Raw genomic sequence first — 21,360 nt, 5'->3', positions numbered from 1 at the left:
GATTTCCTCTTCTTTTCTGGCCTGTTTCTGAGAGGGAGCCCTTTTTGGGGCTAATAAGATTATTTCTGTCACAGACATGAAGATGTTTTTATGATTTCTAAAGTTTTTAGTTATTCGTAAAGATTTGTTTTTATTCAGGAGACAGATATTGGTTACCATCAAAATGAATGAAAGAAAAAAATCAACAAAAGCAAAATATGAGCTAACTATAAAAAAAAATTATTTAAAGGATTATTTCAATAATCACTGATATAAAAGTACTGGAGAAATTTAAACTCGAGTGTCAATCATGTACTGAAATTATTCTGTACTTGTCATATTTTAAAAGCGCAGAAAGAACAGAAACATACCTAATGAGTAAGTTCCACTTCAAAATAATTCTTACCCTCAGAATTTCCGGGCTGCTGTAAAAAGCCATGCTGAGGGCTTCAATTTCTTCACACTGTTCTAAATTTATTTTTCTGGTGCACTTAACAGCCTGGTTCACCAGAAACGCTAGAAATCATTAACATTCCCAAGGAAAAAAAAATACAAAAGAGAAGAAATTTTTCAATTTTCCAATGGCAACTAAAAAGTTTTAATCTAGGTAAAACTGTAAAATAAGTTACAACACAGATATACAATTTTGTTATTGTTTGTTTTGTTTTTTTAGTAGAGACAAGGTTTCACCGTGTTGCCCAGACTGGTCTCAAACTCCTCACCTCAAGTGATCCTCTCGCCTCGGCCTCCCAGAGTGCTGGGATTACAGGTGTGAACCAGTATGCCTGGCCTACAATGTTTTAAATTACTTTTCAAAAAGAATACATTCATGAGTTTCAAAATTCAAAAAGCACAAAAAGATAATGAGTAAATCCCCCTCCAATTCTTGTCCTGCCCCCCAGCTACCACCAGTCCCCTTCTCCAGAGGCAACTGGCATGAGGCTTCTTGTGTCTCTTTCTAGAAATATTCTATGGAAATAAAAACAAATATGTGTGTAAAAAACATACATATATTTTTATTATTATTTCTTTCCCCTTTTGGAAACAAATGTACAATATATACACTATTCTGCCCCTCAGTTTGTTTACTGAACAATATATCTTGGAGATTGGCCTGTCTTTACATGAAGCAGCTCCTCCTTTCTTGGGGATAATTAGTATTATAGATGTGGCATAATTATTATACCAGTTCCCTATTAATGAACACTTAAGTTGTCTCCATCTTTGCTACCACCAACAATGCTGCAATCTATTATTTTGCATATTGGCCAGCATTTCTGTAGGATCAACTCCTGGAAGTAGAACAGCTGGGTTGAAGAGCACATTCATTTCTAATCTGGATACAAATTGCTAAGTTGCCCTTCACCAAGGTTGTACCAATTTACAGTCTCACCAGCTATGTAGGTGGACTGCCTATTTCCCCACAGCTTCAGTTTTTTTGAGTTTTGCCAATCTGACAGGGTAAAATGGTATCTCAGTTTGGTTTTTAGGTTTTGTTGCAGGGGAGGGGGAGTTGTTTTTGGTTTTTCTTTTTTTTTTTTTTTCTTTGAGACAGGGTCTTGTTCTGTCACCCAGGATGGAGTGCAGTGGTGCAATTTCAGCTCACTGCAACCTCCACCTCCCTGGCTCAAGCAATCCTCCTACCTCAGCCTCCTGAGTAGCTGGAACTACAGATGTGCACCACTATGTCTGGCTAATTTTTGTATTTTTTATAAAGACAGGGTTTCGCTATGTTGCCCAGGCTCAAACTCCTAATCTCAAGCAATCTGCCCACCTCAGCCTCCCAAAGTGCTGGGATTACAGGCATAGCCGCCACACTCAGCCTTTGGTTTGGTTTTAATTTACACTGTTCTTCGTGTGTGCAAGATTGTCTTTTCAGCAGAATACATTTGTCTTTTCAGCAGAATACAGAATACATTCCTATCGTCCATTACTTAGCTTCTTCATAGTGAGGCCCCTTGGGGATGGGAGAGCCAAGCCTGCTGCCTTCCACTGCCTAGGGGGCCATTCTGCAAACTCTTGGAGGCTCCTGAATGGAGAGGAGCATAGGGGAGCACAGGCTGCAGGCCAACTGCATGGGGTCCATTCCTGCTCCACCACCACCTGAGTGAGCCTGAACAAGAAACTGTACATCTCTGTTTCCTGCTCTAAAAAATGGAGATACTAACCTGGCCTCAAGGGATTACAGAGAGTATTTAAGGGAAAACACATACAAGCACTTAACACAATACCCAGCACACAATATGTGCTTAATAATGGTTAGCTGTTGATATGCTTTAGAACTTTCCAACAACTGGAAGTGTTAAACAATTGAGTGAGCTGTTTTCAGGTAGTCAGTTCCCCATCACTACAAGTGCTCAAGCAGTGACTGCATGTGGTAGAAAAGACTGGCCCTGGGTGAGAAATTGAACTACATGACCTTTGAGGCCTCTTTTAACCCGAAGATTCTGTTTTTAGTTACGAGGCCTGTTTAATTATGACTACTACAAATGTAAAGTATTAAGTTGGTGCAAAAATAATTGTGATTTTGGTCATTACTTTTAATGGCAAAAACCGCAACTACTTTTCCACCAACCTAATAATAACAGCAAATGTCTAAGGAAAGAAGAACGACCACTTTCTTACCTGCAGGGTTATTATCAGTGCACAGAGATGATGTCAGGGACGAAGGAAATCTCAGAAACGAATCTGAAGTCTGCAGAGGAACCCCATACTGCAAACACAACAACCAACAGTCGTTATGGTGTAATTAAAGTATTCATTCAACACTTACTGGGCACCCACAATGTGCCAAGCAGCACTGCAGGCATCAGGGACACAGTGATGAGCAAAAAACAGATGTGGTCCTTGCCCTCAAGAAGCTCACATCTAGTTGTGTCGCCATTTTTAAAAGGATGTGTTTCTGTATGTGCATGTTACTGTATTTGCAGGCTTCTTAGTCATGGAATTCCTCTGGAAGGGTACATGAGACAATGACATAACGATCTGCCTCTGCAGACAGGAACTAGGTGGCTGGACACAGGGGTGAGAGAATTATTTTTTGCTAGCATTAATTATTTAAATAACATATACAGTATACATTAAAATCATAAAAATCAATTTTTTATAAATCAGTTTTATGAAAGAATGCCTTCTTTCCCAAAACCAAACCCACAAAATTATTTTCCAATCTTCAAAACCCAGATTAATAGCTATTAGGCTTATAGCCAATTTCCTCGAACTTGAAAGTTTATCCAAATGCTTTAGTGCCAGCAGGAGTATGGGAAACAACTCCTCCCACTCACTGGAGCTGGGAGTGTAAAGCACTGCAATTTTTCTGGAGGGCAATCTGGTATCAATATTTAAATTTTCCATTCATTTTTACCAAACTAACTCATTTATAGGAACGTATCCTAAGGATTTAATCAGTGAAGTGTACAAAAATGTATGTATATATGAGAATGTTCATTGTGGATAACAGCAAAAACTGGAAACATGTCTGTTAAGAGTGGAACAGCTCAGATACATACACAGAAAATAATATTTTGGCTTTGTTTGTTTGTTTGTTTTTGAGATGGAGTCTTGCTCTATTGCCCAGGCTGGAGTGCAGTGGCATGATCTCAGCTCACTGCAACCTCCGCTTCCTGGGTTCAAGCGATCCTCATGCCTCAGCCTTTCAAGTAGCTGGAACTACAGGCACGCACCACCACGCCCAGCTAATTTTTGTATTTTTAGTAGACACGGGGTTTCACTATATTGTCCAGGCTGGTGTGGAACTCCTGACCTCAAGTGATTTGCCTGCCTCGGCCTCCCAAAGTGCTGGGATTATAGGCGTGAGCCACCACGCCCAGCCAAGAATATTTTGTAAACTACAGCTCTAGGGCTGGGTGCAGTGGCTCACATCTGTAATCCCAGCACTTTGGGAGGCCGAGGCGAGCGGATTACCTGAGGTCAGGAGTTCAAGACCAGCCTGGCCAACATGGTGAAACCCCGTCTCTACAAAAACACAAAAATTAGCTGAAGACCAGCCTGGCCAACATGATGAAACCCCATCTCTACAAAAATACAAAAATTAGCTGATCATGATGGCAGGTGCCTGCAATCCCAGCTACTTGGGAGGCTGAGGTGGGAGAATTGCTTGAACCTGAGAGGCGGAGGTTGCAGTGAGCCAAGATCACACCACTGCACTCCAGCCTGGGCGACACAGCAAGACTCCATCTCAAAAACAACAACAACAACAACAATGCAGCTCTATCACTAGTTCTGACAAGTTGCTTTCCTGTGCCTAAGTTTTTCTCATCAGGTAAATGGAGACAATGGTGCATCCCTCCCAGGGGGGTGCATGAAGTAATGCCTGAAAAGCTCTTCACAGTGCCTGGCACATGGAAAATGCTCAATGGTAAATTTTATATTGACATGGGAAGACGCACATGATTTATCATCACTGAAAAAGGAATTTTCTAGAACAATGTGGATACCTATAAATCCCACTTCTATACAACACCATATATACATTATAATAGACATATTTAAAAATCAGGAAGAATACACACCAATCTCTTCAAAGTGATTTGCAGTATGAATATTAATGGATACAGGGATCTTTCAACTTTTACTTATATGCCTCTATACGTTGAACTTTTAGAACTAGTACATGTTGCTTTTATACTTTGCTTTTAAAAAGATGCTTCCAAAAGAGTTAAGGTTCATTCAGTTAATATGTGTCCCATTTAAAGGTGTACTACTGAATAGACATAAAACAGCACACATCTTCCAAGATCTGTAAAAGTAAATACAATTTTGAGAAGATGACCAGACAACCAACCAATCTACTCCATGATCTCAGCAACATGCCTCAAGCATTTTGCTGCATCTTTTAAGGTTGAGGAGAACAAAGAACTCTGAAGAGACAAAATACAAGTTTATCACAGAATAAACAACCTTAAATCCTCTATTCAGAATTCAAATATTCAGTTTTATTTTTATTATTATATTTTAAGTTCTGGGATAACGGGTGCAGAACATGCAGGTTTGTTACATAGGTATACACGTGCCATGGTGGTTTACTGCACTCATCAACCCATCATCTACATTAGGTGTTTCTCCTAGTGCTATCCCCTCCCCTAGCCCACCACCCTCCGACAGGCCCGTGTGTGTGATGTTCCCCTCCCTGTGTCCATGTGTTCTCATTGTTCAACTCCCACTTATGAGTGAGAACATGCGATGTTTGGTTTTCTGTTCCGTGTTAGTTTGCTGAGAATGATGGTTTCCAGCTTCATCCATGTCCCTACAAAGGACATGAACTCATCCTTTTTTATGGCTGCTTAGCATTCCATGTTGTGTATGTGCCACATTTTCTTCACCCAGTCTATCACTGATGGACATTTGGGTTGGTTCCAAGTCTTTGCTATTGTGAATAGTGCTGCAATAAACATACGTGTGCGTGTGTCTTTATAGAATGATTTATAATCCTTTGGGTATATACTCAGTAATGGAATTGCTGGGTCAGATGGTATTTTAGGTTCTAGATCCTTGAGGAATCGCCGCACTGTCTTCCACAATGGTTGAAATAATTTACACTCCCACCCAACAGTGTAAAAGCGTTCCTATTTCTCCACATCCTCTCCAGCACCTGTTGTTTCCTGACTTTTTAATAATCGTCATTCTAACTGGCGTGAGATGGTATCTGACTGCAGTTTTGATTTGCATTTCTCTAATGACCAGTGATGATGAGCCTTTTTTCATAGGTTCGTTGGCCACTTAAATGTCTTCTTTTGAAAAGTGTCTATTCATATCCTTCACCCACTTTTTGATGGGGTTGTTTTTTTCTTGTAAATTTATTTAAGTTCCTTGTAGATTCTGGATATTAGCCCTTTGTCATATGGATAGATTGCAAAAATTTTTTCCCATTCTGTAGGTCACATATTCACTCTGATGATAGTTTCTTTTGCTGTGCAGAAGCTCTTTAGTTTAATTAGATCCCATTTGTCAATTTTGGCTTTTGTTGCCATTGCTTTTGGTTGTTTTACTCATGACGTCTTTGCCCATGTCTATGTCCTGAATGGTATTGCCTGGGTTTTCTTCTAGGGTTTGTATGGTTTTAGGTCTTACATTTAAGTCTTTAATCCATCTTCAAATATTCAGTTTTAATTTTCATGATCTTTGATTTGTAGGCATGAACATTAAGTTTTTTAGTCTATAATATCAACTCTGTCTCAGGGAACCCAGTTTTCCTGGTAACCTTGAAAATTAACTTACAAGGAAAGATATTTGTGATGGGATGAAAAGAATCAATCAAGTTCAGGCTCACCTCATATTTAGCAGCAGTAGGAATATCCAGTTTGGTTGTGAAGGAAATATATGATTCAGCATTCAATGTAAAACCATCAGATGTTTTCATCAATGTATCAAAATTGTTTTCATCAGGTACTTCTGGATTAATAAAGGATAATGCAGGTTTATCTGTTTTTAAAAAAAACAGTATTTTAAATCGGTATAAAATATATGTATAATATGTATGACCTATATAAAGGTTTTGGAAAGTTTTTAATAGCATCAAGGCTGATGTAAAAAACAAATAGTGTCTTGGCTGGGCGCATGGGCTCACGCCTGTAATCTCAACACTTTGGGAGGCCAAGGCGGGCGGACTGCCTGAGGTCAGGAGTTTGAGACCAGCCTGGCCAACACGGTGAAATCCTGTCTCTAATAAAAATACAAAAATTAGCCAGTCATGGTGGTGTGCACCTGTAATCTCAGCTACTCAGGAGGCTGAGGCAGGAGAATCGCTGAAACCCAGCAGGCAGAGGTTGCAGTGAGCTGAGATAGCGCCACTGCACTCCAGCCTGGGTGACACAGTGAGACTCCATCTCAAAAAAAAAAAAAAAAAAAAAAAAGTGTATTTTTCCATATTCACTTCTCCCAGGATTTTTTAAAGCTTATTAAACAAACAGGACCTCCAGACTCAGCCTGCTTCTTCTAATAATGGGGAAGTAATAGTTTGTAGCACTTACAAGTAAACAGTAAACAGAAGCCAATAATAATCTGTCTATTTCTCTAGCCCCTGGACTGATGAGTTTGCTGTATCAACCTGTAAGGAGAAGCTCTCTCCGGATGGCTATGGGAATGAAAGAATCCGACTTCTACTCTCACACAGCCACCGTGAAAGTCCTGGAGCAAAACGTGCTGTGTACAGAAGAGAGAGAAGGAAGCAGGCTGGCATGTTCACTGGGCTGGTGTTACGACAGAGAACCTGACAGTCACTGGCCAGTTATCACTTCAGATTACAAATCACACAGAGCATCTGCCTGTTTTCAATCACAAGAGAACAAAACCAAAATCTATAAAGATATTCTGAAAATATGACAGAATTTGACAAATAAAAGCATAAACGTGTCTCTGATCTTTGATATCCTGATAACATTTTACATGTACATGTACTTTGGATCTAGACATATATTTGAGCTAAATGCTCAGATAAAAATAAAGATCCTGTTTTCATGCAAATATTCTTAGTAAAAATAAAAGAAAAAAGGAAATAGAAACCACAGGTAATGTTCAAAGCTGAGCCTGATTTTCAACCATTAAACCAGGAGGAAATAAAGTTAAAAAAACACATGTATATATAGAAACCTAGATTCCTATGTATGTCTGCATATTATAAACACTTTTGAGATAAGTATACGGTTTCGAAAGACAACTACACAATCATAATTACTTTTAAAGAAAATGTGCATGCCCACAGGTCTATAAAGTTACTTCCTATTACCTGTGAAATGGTCTCTAAAGATATACACTATACATATAGCAAAACAGAATAATTGCTTTAAATCTAACTGAGGGCTGGACAAGGCAGCTCACACCTGTAATCTCGGCATTTTGAGAGGCCGAGGCAGGAGGATCATTTAAGGTCAGGAGTTTGAGACCAGCCTCGCCAACATGGTGAAACCCTGTCTCTACTAAAAATAAAAAATTAGCTGGGTGTGGTGGCAGGTACCTGTAATCTCAGCTACTCGGGAGGCTGAGGCAGGAGACTCACTTGAACCCGGGAGGCAGAGGTTGCAGTGAGCTGAGAACGTGCCACTGCTTTCCAACCTGGGCAACAGAGTGAGACTCTGCCTCAAAAAAAAAAAAAAAGAAAAAAGAAAGAAAGAAAAAATAGTAATAATAGGGCTGGGCACAGTGGCTCACACCTGTAATCCCAGCACGTTGGGAGGCCAAGGCAGGTGGATCACCTGAGGTCGGGAGTTCGAGACCAGCCTGACCAACATGGAGAAACCCCGTCTCTACTAAAAATACAAAACTGGCCAGGCATGGTGGCCCATGCCTGTAATCCCAGCTACTTGGGAGGCTGAGGCAGGAGACTCACTTGAACCCAAGAGGCAGAGGATTTGTGATGAGCTGAGATCGAGCCGTTGCACTCCAGCCTGGGCAACAAGAGCGAAACTCCGTCTCAAAAAAAAAAAACACGCACACACAAAAATTATCCAGGCATGGTGGCAGGCACCTGTAATCCCAGCTACTCAGTAGGCTGAGGCAGGAGAATCACTTGAATCTGGGAGGTGGAGGTTGCAGTGAGCCGAGATTGCACCACTGCAGGCCAGCCTGGGTGACAGAGCAAGACTCTGTCTCAAAAAAACCATAATCATAATCATAGAATAAATCTGACACATTTTTCCATAACTTTGAGAAAAATTTTCCAGAGCTTCACAAAATATATCAATGTCAAATACTTACAGTTTGTAATATGAATGCAGAAAATAGATGGATTAATCTGGTCAACAAGTTCAAATACTCTTTGAGGTGGGTTTGCTGTAAAATTCAATGAATAGATGACTGCTTTTTGACTACAAAACTGGCTGTCACCCCTGAAAATTAAAAAAATAATAATACAAAGTTACAAGACATAAGCACACAATCTTAGCAAAATTATTTTAAAACTGTCAGATGCTTGTACTGTACTATGTTAACAGTTACGTGGAGGACATTTATGAAAGCATGACGTCCCAGCTACTTGGGAGGCTGAGGCAGGAGAATGGCATGAACCCAGGAGGCAGAGCTGGCAGTGAGCCAAGATCGCGCCACTGCACTCTAGCCTGGGCAACAGAGCAAGACTCTGTCTCACAAAAAAAAAAAAAAAGAAAGAAAGAAAAAAGAAAGCATATTAGAATTGAATCCGGCTGGGCACGGTGGCTCACACCTGTAATCCCAGCACTTTGGGAGGCCGAGGTAGGCGGATCACAAGGTCAGGAGATGGAGACCAGCCTGGCCAAGATGGTAAAACCCCATCTCCACTAAAAATACAAAAATTAGCTGGGCGTGGTGGTGGGTGCCTGTAATCCCAGCTACTAGGGAGGCTGAGGCACGAACATCGCTTGAACCCAAGAGGCAGAGGTTGCAGTGACCCGAGATCGCGCCACTGCACTCAAGCCTGGTGACAGAGTGAGACTCCATCTCAAAAAAAAAAAAAAAAATTGAATCCTTTTTTTTGAGATGTAGTCTCACTCTCCCAGGCTGGAGTGCAGTGGCACGATCTCGGGTCACTGCAACCTCTGCCTCTTGGGTTCAAGTGATTCTCCTGCCTCAGCCTCCCGAGTAGCTGGGACTACAGGTGTGCACTGCCATGCCTGGCTAATTTTTGTATTTTTATTAGAGACAGGGTTTCACCATGTTGGCCAGGCTGGTCTCAAACTCCTTACCTTAGATGATCCACCTGCCTCAGCCTCCCAAAGTGCTGGGATTACAGGCATGAGTCACCACACCTGACTGAATCCATTTTTATTTAGTTTATTCTGTGTTGAAATATTTTGCATTTGGGCCAGTCACAGTAGCATGCACCTGTATTACCAACTACTCAGGAGGTTAAGATGCGAGGCTCACTTGAGGTTAGGAGTTCGAGGCCAGTCTGGCAACATAGTGAGATCCTCATCTCTTTTTAAAAAAGAAAAAGCTTGGCATTTAAAACTTTTTCCTCTAACAGAAAAAAACAAAATTGAGACAAGTAGAATAACCTTTAAGGAAATCTTGTCAAGAACATAGATCAGGGTATAATTTTTATGTCAGTGAACTTTATAAACTCTGATAGCATCAATTAGATAAAATTTTGCAGACCTTCAGATTGTTTAAAAGTACCCAGAATAGATCCAAATTCCTTGTCTTTAGAATAAAGCTGTCTTCAAAGGGCTGTGAGAATAAGAAAATGTGGAGTCATCTGGAAGGTTTAATGCTTATAAGTTATGGTACAGGGCCAGGCACAGTGGCTCATGCCTCTAATCCCAGCACTTTGGGAGGCCGAGGTGGGTGGATCACCTGAGATCAGTCATCTGGAAGGTTTAGTGCTTACAAGTTATGGTACAGGACCAGGCACAGTGGATCATGCCTGTAATCCCAGCACTTTGGGAGGCCGAGGTGAGCGGATCACCTCAGGTCAGGCATTCAAGACCAGTCTGGCCAACATGGCGAAACCCTGTCTCTACTAAAAATACAAAAATAAATTAGCCAGGCGTGGTGGCATGTGCCTGTAGTTCCAGCTGCTGGGGAGACTGAGGCAGGAGTATTGCTTGAACCTGGGAGGTTGCAGTGAGCCAAGATCGTGCCACTGCACTCCAGCCTGGGCGACAGAGTGAGACTCTCTCTCCCAAAAAAAAAAAAAAAAAGAAGTTATGAGTTAAGTCTTCAACCAATCCCAAATTTGACAAATCCCAGTCAATTTGCTATAGATACAGATACGGGCCAAGCACCATGGCTCATGCCTGTAATCCCAGCATTTTGGGAGGCTGAGGAGGATCACTTGAGGCCAGGAGTTCAAGACCAGCCTGGGCAACACAGACCCCTATCTCTACAAAAAACAAAGAAAAAATTAGTCCGGCATGCTGGCAGATGCCTGTAATACTAACTACTTGGGAGGCTGAGGTAGGAGGACTGCTTGAGCCCAGGAGCAAGGTTACAGTGAGCTATGATCGTGTCACTGCACTCCAGCCTGGGTGACAGAGCAAGACCTATCTCAAAAAAACATAGAGGCTGGGCACAGTGGCTCACGCCTACAATGCCAGTACTTTGGGAGGCCATGGCAGGAGGATCACTTGAAGCCAGGAGTTCAAGACCAGCCTGGGCCACAAAGTGAGATTTTTGTCTCTAAAAAAAAAAAAAAAAAAATAGACAGATAGCTGGACAGACAGATAATAGTATAGAGATAGTCATAATAAAAATGGGACCATATTCTACATACTGTTTTAAGGCTTTTCTCACTTAATATATAATGCCTAATATGCACTTACAATATTATAAGTGGCTTCATCATCGTATACCAGCCTATTAATACCCCAATTTGTTTAACCAATATAGATATGGATATGGTACAGCCCAAGCACCGTGGCTCATGCCTGTAATCCCAGCATTTTGGGAGGCTGGGGAGGATCACTTGAGGCCAGGAGTTCAAGACCAGCCTGGGCAACACAGACCCCTATCTCTACAGAAAACAAAGAAAAAATTAGCCCGGCATGCTGGCAGATGCTTATAGTTCTAACTACTTGGGAGGCTGAGGTAGGAGGACTGCTTGAGCCCAGGAGCAAGGTTACAGCGAGCTATGATCGTTGGTTTAGGTTTAGGTTTCTAATTTTCCCCAATTATATGTAATGCTATAATGACATCCTTATACATACATCTTTATGACTGTCTCCAGTTGTTTCCTTAGGATATGTTTCCTGAACTGGAACTGCTAAACCAAAAGGCAGGTAACATTATTTAAAGCTTCTGAGACACACTCCCAGATTGCCCTCTAGAAGGGCGCAATATACATTCTCACCAACACTGTAGTAAGAGTGCCTATTTCCCTGTACCCTTGCCAAGACTGGATATTATCATTCCGTTTTTACTGGGCCTTAAAGGATAAGTAGAAATCAGACAGACAGTAGGAATGGGAAGCAAATCCAAGTGCAAGAACGGCAATGGCCAAGGCTGGGTAACGACTCATGGTCTTTGGGAAACTCTGAGTACCAAGGTTGGGCTGGAGTGGATTTGAGATGGCTGGTAGCAGGTGATAGGCTCTGAAAGAAGGTGGGAATGAATCTGAATCCAGGCTAAGAAGCCTATAGATAATGAGAACTTCTGAAGGTCTTTTAGTGAGTGCTTGACAGGATGAGGTGTGAGCTCATAAAGCAGGAGCAGGGATGGACGACCACGAGGGCTAGAGTGATGGAAGGCTCCACAGAATGGGATTCCTTACTCCCCTCCAGTCAGCCACCTCCCCAATCCTGTGCAGTATTTCAGTATCATCATCAGATCTAGATACTTCTCCCTAGCCCCACTGTCACAGCTTTTGGGGAGGATGGGGAGGGAAACCGTTAATCCGTATCTGCAATAGCTTTTTACTTGGTTCTCTGCCACCAGGCTTGGCCTTGTGATCCACTGCATATGATGCTGCAGAATTACATAAGATGGGAATCTGATCCTCTTACAACCCAGGCCCTGTGGACTTCAGGACAGAGTCCAAACCCCTTAGCATATACACAAGGCCCCTGGGGACCTGACCCCTGATCTCTTTCCTACACTCCTCTCACCCCACCCCTCTTCTGGCCACACTGAGTTACCTGCAGTTAAGCAGGCCATCCCGCATCCCCCCATCTCTGTCCACGCAGTTCCCTCTGCCTGGAATGCCCTTCCCCTCAGTCCATGCTGACCATCTTCCACGTGTCCTTCAGGACTCAGCTCAGCTCCTGTTTTCTGGGGAGCATTCCTTAGTGGGGCTGAGTTAGATGCCATTCCTCTGCCTTCTCATCATGCTTGATGTAGAAACTGCCATCCACTCCTCTGTCTCCCTTACTCGACGGTAAGCTCTTTGAAGGCAGGAGAGTGCCTAACTCATCTTTATGTCCCTGGTGCTGGCATTCAGGAGGTGCTCAAGAAAGGTTGGGAGAAAGGAAAGACTGCTGAGACAGGAAAAGGAAAGGAAGAGGCAAGGGTCAGGGGAGCCTCCAGGTTTTTGGCCTGGTGTCGGCCTAAAAGACTAATGGTAGAGGAAGTCAACAAGGGACACTAGGAAATCAGTTAGAGGTGGAAGGGAGAAATTCATTCATCCATTCAACTCATTATCATTATTTTTTTTTTTTTGATGGAGTTTCGCTCTTGTTGCCCGGGCTAGAGTGCAATGGTGCGATCTTGGCTCCTGCAACCTCTGCCTCCCAGGTTCAAGCGATTCTCCCACCTCAGCCCCCTGAGTAGCTGGGATTACAGGCACCCACCACCACGCCCAGCTGATTTTTGTATTTTTAGTAGAGACGGGGTTTCACTATCTTGGCCAGGCTGGTCTCTAACTCCTGACCTCAAGTGATCCACATGCCTCAGCCTCCCAAAGTGCTGGGATTACAGGCGTGAGACACCATGCCCAGCCAATTCAACTCATTCTTAATGAGGGTCCACTATGTGGCAGGAGCTCTACTAGGTACTAATGGTTAAGGAGAAAAGAGATCTTCCAGGCTAGGCGCAGTGGCTCACGCCTGTAATCCCAGCACTTTGGGAGGCCGAGGTGGGCGGATCACGAGGTCAGAAGTTCGAGACCAGCCTGGCTAACACGGTGAAACCCTGTCTCTACTAAAAATACAAAAAATTAGCTGGGCATGGTGGCACACGCCTGTATTCCCAGCTCGTTGGAAGGCTGAGGCAGGAAAATTGCTTGAAGCCAGCAGGCAGAGGTTGCAGTGAGCCGAGATGGAGGCACTGCACTCCAGCCTGGGCAACAGAGCAAGACTCTGTCTCAAAAAAAAAAAAAAATAGCCCCAAGTTGGAGCACTTTCAGGCTCCTGTATTTACTAAAGGGAGGAAAACAGAATGACTTTCAACAAATACTGAAACATGCTACAGGCCAGGTAGCCAGAAAATTAATCTGACTACATTGCCCTGTTCTCTGAGCATTTTTACAATACTAGAAATAGGCTCAAAATCCCATTGGTCAATAAAATAGTTTCTCACAGGAAAAACCCATTGTACTTCTTAAAAGGGTTCACCTATCAAGTATCAATTGCTAAAACTTGCTATAAGGCTAAATTTAAATTAGCTATCTCTGAATACTAAGTTGGTCCCATCCTGAATTAATGAGCCTCTTCTAAGTGCTGCTAGTTTTTCAAAAAGCCTTGAAGCTGGGCGCGTTGGCTTACACCTGAAATCCCAGCACTTTGGGAGGCCAAGGAGGGCGGATCACCTGAGGTCAGGAGTTCGAGAGTAGCCTGACCAATATGGTGAAACCCCACCTCTACTAAAAATACGCCAGGCATCGTGGCGTGCACCTATAGTCCCAGCTACTCAGGAGGCTGAGACAAGAGAATTGCTTGAAGCCAGGAGGCGGAGGTTGCAGTGAGCCACTATCACACCACTGCACTCCAGCCTGGGCAACAGAGCGAGACTCCATCTCATAAAAAAAAAAAAAAGAAGGCTTGAAACCTCAATTACAAGAGATCATTCAGAACAGATTATTTATTTACCTTATAATCAGCTGGAAATGTCATTTTTCATTGTTCTATACAATGCGAACTGTGAGAATTCCTGGTACATTTACATATCAGAAAAGTACAGATTTCTTATCTAATTTTTTGTTACAAATACTATGTCCACAACAAAAGCTGTGAAATCAAAATGCACTTTTCACCCTAGGCTATACTAATTCACTGATACAAAAAATGTGACCACTGTCTACAACTCAAATTGAAATGTAATTCAATCTTCAAACACAGAGGTTTCATTACATTATTTTAATGTATATTCTCTCTTCTCTTTTGCCTGCACAGTCACCTGGCTGAATGCAAATAAGGGATAGCTACTTTTTTTTTTTTTTGAGACCGAGTCTCGCTCTGTCGCCCAGGCTAGAGTGCAGTAGCGCAATCTCTGCTCACTGCAAGCTCTGCCTCCCGGGTTCACGCCATTCTCCTGCCTCAGCCTCCCGAGTAGCTGGGACCACAGGTGCCCGCCAACACGCCCGGCTAATTTTTTTGGATTTTTAGTAGAGACGGGGTTTCACCGTGTTAGCCAGAATGGTCCCAATCTCCTGACCTCGTGATCCACCCACCTCAGCCTCCCAAAGTGCTGGGATTACAGGCGTGAGCCACTGCGCCCTGCCAGGGATAGCTACTTTTTTACATATTTGTTTGGACGGTATGGCTTCAGAACGATGCAAAACACTGGAAATCAGGTTTGGGTTTTTAAGCCTGGGAAAGTTTTCCCTTTCTCCAAATTGTATTATCCTGGTCAAATTTTTTCAAAATTGCATGTGTCATACGTAAACTTACGTGACAACTGGAACTGAGCAGGCAGAAAAGACACTGAAATCCACGGAGCTGCAGTCGGGATCACAGCAGCAGTTGACGTCACACTGTGCTGGGGATAAGTCACAGACACAGAGAGCAGCAACTGCAGAAAAAAGAGGGGTAGGATCCAGAACATCACCATCAGCAGGTGGTGACTGCCCCCTGCCACCACAGTGTACCATAAGTCAATTTCATAAAAAAGGTCCATTTTATTTTTCCTGTTGCACTTTGGGGGAAATTTGTGAAGTGGAAATGAGTCAGTTTGAGCATCCCACAATCAGAGGTTTCCCCAAAGTGTCTAATGATCTGACTCGCTTGGAAAGTTCTGTTAGTGCTTTGCCTACAGAGATGCTGATTTGGTAAGCTGAATATGAAACCCAGGCATTTGCAGTTTTCAGAAACTTTCCAGGTGATGCTTATAATTAGACAAGTTTAAGAACAAGCACCCCTAAACCATTTGCCTGACCATAAGAACCACCAGTTTAAAACTCCAAAGTCCTTAAGCCCCTTCTCTAGAGATTACGATTCAGAGGAAGGGCCCACTTAAACCTTCAGGAAAGAGACTTTTCAATCTTGCCCCCTCTTCACGTATAACCTGCTGCTTTAAAGCTGAACTCATATTCACAGACCCTTGGCCAAGAATCATACCGGCTCAGGTGCTCAGAATGTCTTTGGTGATTTAAGACAATAAGGTATGAGGGCGGGGTAGGAATCTCCCCCACCTCACAACTTTTAATTATTTTATTTATTTATTTATTTTTTAAAGGAGTTTCGGCTCTTGTTGCCCAGGCTGGAGTGCAATGGTGCAATCTTGGCTCACTGCAACCTCCACCTCCTGGGTTCAAGCTATTCTCCTGCCTCAGCCTCCTGAGTAGCTGGGATTAGAGGCATGCACTACCATGCCCAACTTTTTTTTTTTTTTTTTGTATTTTTATTAGAGACGGGGTTTCACCATGTTGGCCAGGCTGGTCTCGAACTCCTGACCTCAAGTGATCTGCCAGCCTTAGCCACCCAAAGTGCTGGGATTACAGGTGTGAGCCACCACTCCTGGTCAACTTTTAATCATTAATAAGGATGATTTTTCTTTGCCGCTTTGTAACAAAGATGATTATCTGGATTTTTAATTCTCTATTTTATTCTGTCAAATAAGGACAAGAAAACCCTTTTAAAAAATAGAGAATGAATTTATAGTTGCAATTATTGCTGGAAGGGAAGAAGTAAGATCAACCTTCAATCTTATCTGTAACGTTTTCTTTTTCAAAAGAAGATTTCAAACCAGGCACGGTGGCTCACATCTGTAATTCCTGCACTTTGGGAGGCGGGCAGATCACTTGAGGTCAGGAGTTTGAGACTGCCCTGGCCAACATGGTTAAACCCTGTCTCTATTAAAAATACAAAAATTAGGCTGGGCGCGGTGGTTCACGCCTGTAATCCCAGCACTTTGGGAGGCCAAGGCAGGCGGATCACAAGGTCAGGAGATTGAGACCATCCTGGCTAACACAGTGAAACCCCGTCTCTACTAACAATATAAAAACTAGCTGGGTATGGTGGCGGGCACATGTAGTCCCAGCTACTGGGGAGGCTGAGGCGGGAGAATGGCGTGAACCCAGGAGGCGGGGTTTGCAGTGAGCCGAGATCGCGTCACTGCACTCCAGCCTGGGCGACAGAGCGAGACTCCATCTCAAAAAAAAAATTCAAAAATTAGCCAGGTATGGTGGTGGGCGCCTGTAATCCCAGCTACTCAGGGAGGCTGAGGCAGGAGAATCGTTTCAACCCAGAAGGCAGAGGTTGCAGTAAACTGAGATCACACCACTGCACTCCATCCTGGATGACAGAGTGAGACTCCATCTCAAAAAAAAAAAAAAAAAAAAAAAGATCTCAAGCCAAAAAACAAAATTAACAAAAAAGGAATCTGAAGCAAATGCTGCTAGTGTCCACCCAACATTCTTATTTGTATGTATGAATTCTTTCACGATAAAAAGGAGCTTTAGAAAAATGTACCCCACAGCGGCCGGATGCAGTGGCTCAAGCCTGTAATCCCAGCACTTTGGGAGGCTGAGGCAGGTGGATCACGAGGTCTGGAGGTCCAGACCAGCCTGGCCGACATGGTAAAACCCCGTCTCTACTGAAAATACAAAAATTAGTCGGGCATGGTGGCACACACCCGTAGTCCCAGCTACTCAGGAGGCTGAGGCAGAAGAATCGCCTGAACCCAGGAGGCAGAGTTTGCAGTGAGCCGAGATCGTGCCACTGCACTCCAGCCTGGGTGACAGGGCAAGATTCCATCTCAAAAAAAAAAAAAGAAAGAAAGAAAAAGAGAAAAGAAAAATGTATCCCATAGCTCACGCCTGTATCCTAGCACTCTGGAAGGCTGAGAAGAGTGGATCCCCTGAGGTTAGGAGTTTGAGACCAGCCTGGCCAACGTGGTAAAACCCCATCTCTACTAAAAATACCAAAAAAATTAGCCAGGCATGGTGGCGCGCGGCTGTAATCCCAGCTACTTGGGAGGCTGAGGCAGGAGAATCGCTTGAACCTGGGAGGTGGAGGTTGCAGTGAGCTGAGACTGCGCCACTGCATTCCAGCCTGGGCGATTAAAAAAAAAAAAATAGTACCCCGTAAAAGGTATAATGCACTCTGCAAAAAAAAATGTGTGAGGTGAAGGGGAAGGTTTTGTTAATATGCCATGATTTCTTAGTCTAAGACACAAAAGCTTTCCCCCTAAAGTTTACAGTGCTTCTCTCTAGTTGAGAACTCTTCTATGTGCCTAGTAAAATGACACAACTTATGCACGCTAATGTAAAAAATTAAAAGTGCTTTAGGTTCCCTGTATGTTTAAAATTACTATCTTGCTTTGTTTTCAAAACTTAAAGCCCTTATAGGCAGCTATAAGACTACTAAGGACGAAGCAATAGTGTTTAATAACTCCACTTAGGAAAAAGGTTTCTACCCAGGATGCGAGTGTACTTAATCATCCACCAAGTAGCTGTTGAGCCCCTGTCAGGTCTAAGCAGCACTCAGCTGCTCTTGCCTCCTATCGCATCTGCACACCTGGCTTGTAGAGCAGGGTACTAATGAACAGAGCCCAGATTCAAGATGAAGGGTTATCACTCTTCTCCACCAACACTGCCTGAAGCCACCTGCAATTTTCCAACCAGTTCTCCACTCAGAGTCAGCCTCCTGCTCCGATATCTACAAGTTGTGTGTCCTAAAATTAGGCAAATAATTTATCCACCTGAAAAATGGGGATAACAGTACCCTCATCATGGGGTTGTTGTAAGGATTAAATGAGATACATCATAGGTGAAATGCTTAGCACAGTGCCTGCCACACAGTGAACAGTTAACAAATGAGGTATTACTGTCACAAGTCTAAAGAGAGGTCCTTTAAAAAGGTGAAGACAGGTGACTGGCAGAGTGCAGTGGCTCAAGCCTGTAATCCTAACACTATGGGAGGCCTAGGTGGGCAATCACTTGAGGCCAGGAGTTCAAGACCAGCCTGGGCAACATGGTGAAACCCCGTCCCTACAAAAAATTAGCCAGGCGTGGTGGCATGCAGCACCTGTAGTTCCAGCTACCCGGGAGTCTGAGGTGGGAAGATCACCTGAGCCTAGGAGGTCGAGGCTGCAGTGAGCTGTGATCATGCCACTATACTCCAGCCTGAGTGACAGAGTGAGACCCTGTAACCAAAAAAAAAAAAAATAAAGTGTGAGGACAAGCACAAATTCATCCCCTATACTGGAAAAACAGCCTTGAACACATGCTATAATAATGATGTTTCAAGCATAGCTTTATTTTGGAGAGAAAATGCATTAACAGATGGAGTACTTACATGAATAAAAGACAATCCAGTCCAAAAACTTTAGAGTTTCGGGCATCGAATACTTGGCTTTATTCTGTCCCAGTTTATCACTGATTTAACTTCCCTACTAATTCATCAAATCAACAATTTAAATATAAAACAGAGCTCTGTTTATATATTAAAATAGCAAATATATTTCTCTGTACTTTTTCTTTCAGATTACTCGTAATTCAGAAAGGAGAGCTTTTGGAGAAATAAAGGTTCACTAACTGAAGTTAAGTCCTAGAGTTCAAGATCTCAGCTGATGACTTTTTTACTTACTAATACTGAGCCTTAATCAATTTGAGAAAAGATCTTCTTAAGAAGGGATAGGCCGGGCACAGTTGTTTACACCTGTAATCCCAGCACTTTGGAAGGCCAAGGTGGGAGGATCACTTGAGCCCAGGAGTTTGAGATCAGCCTGAACAACATAGCGAGATCTCATCTCTACTAAAAATAAAAAAAGCAAGCTGGGGGAGCACGCCTGTGGTTCCAGCTACTCTGGAGGCTGAGGCAGAAGGATCCCTTGAGCCCAGCAGATTGAGACTTAAGTGAGATATAATCACGCCACTGCACTCCAGCCTGGGTAACAGAGCGAGACCTTGTCTCAAAAACAAAAAAAGAATGAGAAAAAGATTAAAAGTACTGCATATCTATTGGGGTTACTCTCAATTCACACAATCGGAAAATTTTAAAAACTTTTTTTGAGATCATGAACCACTTTAAGAATCGGCTGCTATGAACTCTCATCTCAGGAAAAGGCATATTCACAAAGTTTTGCACTCAATCTTAGCGGGTCACAGTCATTCAGTGAAGTCATCCATGTCAATTTTTTTTTTTTTGAGACAGTCTTGCTCTGTCGCCCAGTCTGGAGTGCAGTGGTAATTACTGCAACCTCTGCCTCCTGGGTTCAAGCGAGTCTCCTGCCTCAGCCTCCCGAGTAGCTAGGATTACACCATGCCCGGCTATTTTTTCTATTTTTAGTAGAGACTGGGTTTCGCCATTTTGACCAGACTGATCTTGAACTCCTACCTCAAGCAATCCACCCGAGTTGACCTCCCAAAGTGCTGGGATTACAGGCGTGAGCCACGGCGCCAGCCAAACGTCAAATTAGATTATAAAATATTTCCACTAAATGTGTAATTCTAGAATTAATCATTTTCTGAAAAAAATGTTAATTATCCCTACATATGACTCCTAAGAAGTGAGCATAACCCCTCCCTCAATAGCTTTCCACCTCCAATTCAACACAGGAGGAATCCTGGGTTTTTAGAATTCAGGTCAACAGAGAAGGGTCTTAACATAGTCACATTTAGTAAGATAGACCTTTGGCCTCTCTTTAAGTGAAAGTTCAGTGCAGCCAAGGCACTAATTTCCACCATTGTCTCGACTTAATTTCGTCTTGGGCTGCAAGAATTCATTATTGCTCTTTGCATCACTGTTGTCTGGGACCACTTCAAGTATTTTCAAAGGTTTGATACCGTTCCACTTAAACTCTGAGACCCGGTTTTCTCATTTACCTGACAGTGATAGTAACAGCTACTTCTCAGGGTTATTGTTTAGAATGGACGTTTATGGAACATTCAGCAGTGTCTGCACACAGTAAGTGCTCAATAAGAGTTAGCTATCATTATTACGTCCTCACCGGGGCTGTCCCCTTGAGGTTGGATCACTGTGGACCCCAGGAGCTGGCACATGGTACCCACCGTCCGTGACCGGGGTAGGCCTGGGGCCGGAGGAGGGCCCTGGAGCCCTGGGAGTCCTGGGGGGCCTGGTCGACGGGGAAGTTCCGAAGGTGGCCAGGGCTGCCTCGGTGGAGTTGAGGCCCTCTGTCGTCACCGCCGGGGTGGCCTCGGTCTGGGCGCTCACGGAGGCCCAGCAGCCCAGGAGCACCACCAGGGGCAGCGGGAGACCTCGCGGCCTCATCTCCCAGGGAGTCCCAGCGAGGCCCGCGACATGGACCGCGCGTTGCCCGGCAACCGCAACAGCCAGGCGCGGGGCATCACGGGAAGGGGCTTGCGAAGCCGCGAGAAGCTGCCGGAGACTGACGGGGGCGAACCCTGGATGAGGCAGGGGGCGGATCCCGGATGAGGCCGGAGGGCGGAGCCTGGGTGAGGCAGCGATGGCAGGCAGAGGGGCGAGCACTAGTGAGCGGGTGTGAAGCTGGCGTAAACGAGGGGCGTGTAAATCCCGGCTGTGGTTCCCAACCGGTCTGCGGCGCTTGCTTAAAAAATGCAGATTTTCTGTAGTTCCAGCTACTCGGGAGGCTGAGGCA

At 43.7% G+C, this 21,360-nt stretch overlaps 1 protein-coding gene across 16 annotated transcripts in view; it reads right to left on the bottom strand.

Annotated features, from left to right (window-relative positions):
- The window catches only part of TCTN1 (tectonic family member 1), a 35,089-nt gene extending 13,932 nt beyond the window's left edge, over window positions 1–21,157 (bottom strand). For 9 of the 16 annotated variants that reach the window (XR_001708282.4, XR_001708283.4, XM_009426256.4 and 6 more), the window contains exons 1-6: window positions 20,792–21,145; window positions 15,231–15,351; window positions 8,692–8,822; window positions 6,269–6,420; window positions 2,605–2,692; window positions 386–495 (exon numbers count right to left, since the gene is read on the bottom strand). Coding sequence is in view for 14 of the 16 variants with exons in the window: in XM_009426256.4 (XP_009424531.1) it covers window positions 386–495; window positions 2,605–2,692; window positions 6,269–6,420; window positions 8,692–8,822; window positions 15,231–15,351; window positions 20,792–21,011 (822 nt within the window). In the remaining 2 variants the exon portion in view is untranslated. Of the gene's footprint in view, window positions 1–385; window positions 496–2,604; window positions 2,693–6,268; window positions 6,421–8,691; window positions 8,823–15,230; window positions 15,352–18,848; window positions 18,925–20,730 lie in introns of all 16 variants that reach the window. The other 7 variants (XM_054663538.2, XM_063784937.1, XM_063784936.1 and 4 more) reach the window with 4 other exon arrangements.
- Between the last annotated feature and the right edge of the window lie 203 nt (window positions 21,158–21,360).

The sequence above is a fragment of the Pan troglodytes genome, chromosome 10, assembly GCF_028858775.2.
Source record: "Pan troglodytes isolate AG18354 chromosome 10, NHGRI_mPanTro3-v2.0_pri, whole genome shotgun sequence".
In the NCBI taxonomy this organism is placed as follows: domain Eukaryota; kingdom Metazoa; phylum Chordata; class Mammalia; order Primates; family Hominidae; genus Pan; species Pan troglodytes.
This window is presented reverse-complemented; position numbering and strand designations above follow the sequence as displayed.